General features: G+C 32.6%; 1 protein-coding gene across 1 annotated transcript; it reads left to right on the top strand.

The window, feature by feature from the left end:
• Nucleotides 1-1,230: 1,230 nt before the first annotated feature.
• On the top strand, nt 1,231-2,094 carry LOC126890181 (uncharacterized). The gene has a single exon (XM_050659036.1). The coding sequence runs from the start codon at nt 1,231-1,233 to the stop codon at nt 2,092-2,094; it is 864 nt and encodes a 287-aa protein (XP_050514993.1).
• Nucleotides 2,095-2,678: the final 584 nt, after the last annotated feature.

Below are 2,678 nucleotides of genomic sequence, written 5' to 3'. Positions count from 1 at the left end.
GGCAAAATAACAGCTATTTGTATAACAAGGAAGCAAAGTGCTACTTTTCCTCCCGAGAATGAAGTTTACTTCATTCAAGAATCATTCAAGGGAGGAAAAGTACAACTTTGCTCCCTACAATCAGGTCAGGAAATTAATACTTTCGGTAGAGGTATCTAGGTGGAAAAATATTTTTCAGTTACGAAAATAAGTAGACATTTTGTTTTGTGGGTTCGTCAATGAACACTATTTATCGATATACACAAAATAAAGTAAAACTTATTCCAAATCATCGTCATTAAATATTTTTGTAAAATTTTATCAAAAATATGATGTCTTTGTTTATAACATTTAAAAATAATTAAGAGAAATTCCTGCGGTTGACCTGAATACAAATTTACAAACAATTTTATATTTCCGGTAATTGCTAAGTACTTAGTAAGTGCATTTTCGTAGAATCATTAAATGGGGCGGGATCATTGTCACAATATTTAAATAACGGAATTAGTCATTCTTAAGCAGTATATTTTGTGGTTCTTTCAGCCAGAGTTTGTCGAAAAAAGTGTTGTGATATATTTAATACTTAATAGGTATATTTTCGTAGAATAAATAAATGCGGCGGGATCATTGTCACAATTAAATATTTAAATAACGGAATTAGTCATTCTTAAGCAGTATATTTTGTGATTCTTTGAGCCAGAGTTTGTTGAAAAAAGCGCGTTGTGATATACAATTTAGTATTTATCAAAGAACAATATGTGGCGGCCATGGGAAAGTGATATGCATTTACCTGACGAAAATGAACCTACGGATAATTTAGAAGATGAAGATGAAAGTGCGGGGTCAAGTACTCAGCAAAGGAAGAATTTGTGTGTAGCTGAGCAAAATATGGTGTTAGATGTATTTGACGGACTTTCTAAAAAAATGAACAGATATGAAGCTGTTAAGCAAACAGCGATATTAACCAAAATTTCTTGTGCAACAGTGTACCGTTTAATAAAGACAGGTTCGAAAAGTAGAAAAACAAGAAAGGATTTGGGAAGCTCTAAAAAAATTCAACCTCACCTCTTGGAACCTATTAGTGAGACAATATATAATATGTATGCAGCTAAAATTATGCCTAACCTAAACAATATCATGGCAAAATTAAAAGAAAAACATATGGTTCATGATTGTTCCACAAAGACTCTGGGACGATTTTTGACCAAAAATGGTTTTAAATAAAAAACTGTCAATAAGAGACAAACCATAATGGAAAGTAGCCGCCTAATAAAATGGAGGAATGAATATATCGAAAAAATTTTACAATACCGCAGTGAGTGTCGAGAAATTTATTATCTGGACGAGACTTGGTTTGATTCCCACGAAACGATAGATAAAGCCTGGACAAACGGTTTAAGCAAATGCCAAATAGATGTACCCCATTCTAAAGGCAAGCGAATTTGCATATTACATTGCGGAGGACAACATGGATGGGTGAACGATGCGTTATTGTTGAGTTCCAAAAGTATTAAAGACAGTTCTCTAGACTACCACCAAGACATCGAAGGGACGCTTTTTGAATCGTGGTTTGAGAATACCTTACTCCCAAATTTAAAAGCAAATAGCGTGATTGTTATGGACAATGCATCATATCACTCCAGATGCATTAAAAAAATTCCAACCAAACAGAGTAGAAAGGATGAAATTCAAGAATTTTTAATAGCCGAAGACCTATATTTTGAGGATCATTACACCAAAGATCAACTAATTCAGGTTCTTCATACAAAAGTCGTAACTAAAGAACATATTGTAGATAAATTAGCCACTAACAATGGACATACGGTTTTAAGATTACCTCCATATTACTGTGTGTTGAATCCCATAGAATTGCTATGGGCTCAGTTAAAAAACCATATCCGGAGGAACAACACATCTCCAAAAGATGCCCAAAGTGTTGTCGAACTAATAAAAACGGAGTTCAAAAATATCAGTGCTCAAAACTGGCAAAATGCTATAGAACATGTAAAGAAGATTGAAAAGGATTACATGAAAAATGTCCCAGCCTTGAAGAAAATTATTATTAATTTGGATGAGAGTGATGAAGAGAACGATAATGACGATGAGTTGGAATAACTTTTAAATCCAACTGGAAGATCCCAAATGAATGTGAATTTTCGAAGTGGCTAGTATATCATTTAATTTATGATAGTAAAAAGACCAATGGGTAACTTTTTGTGGCATCACATGTGACATGTAAGTAAATAAGAACCATTTTTTTCATACCTGTAAGTCTAATTTTAACCTGTTTTACTTTAACTTATGATGGTGTCATGTCCCCCAAAAGCTTTTTCCATGTAACAACGACGACTTTCGTTGCACAGTTTTTTACTTTTTTTACAAAATATATACCTTTTACAAAAAATTTTGTACTTTTATTGTGAACAAATTTTACTTCTTTTATATAGTGATGTCCTAAAATAACGGATAAATTCATTTTCTACCTAAATTATAAGCGCATACGAAAAATCCTCAAATATACACAAGAATACACTTTCTCAATAAAATCATTTAACTACCTTCTTAACCCCCCCAATGGTTAGCTACCCCTTTAAAGAGTTTAAATGAAGGCGTGTGATACGGGGTTTAAGATGGTTTTCAATTCTCTATTCAGAAATGTAATATTTTTATTTCTTACATAAAAAAGTCCTCGACTAAAA

The sequence above is a fragment of the Diabrotica virgifera genome, chromosome 8, assembly GCF_917563875.1.
Source record: "Diabrotica virgifera virgifera chromosome 8, PGI_DIABVI_V3a".
Taxonomy (NCBI): domain Eukaryota; kingdom Metazoa; phylum Arthropoda; class Insecta; order Coleoptera; family Chrysomelidae; genus Diabrotica; species Diabrotica virgifera.
The sequence above is the reverse complement of the archived record's forward strand: the minus strand, read 5'-3'. Positions and strand labels throughout refer to the sequence as shown.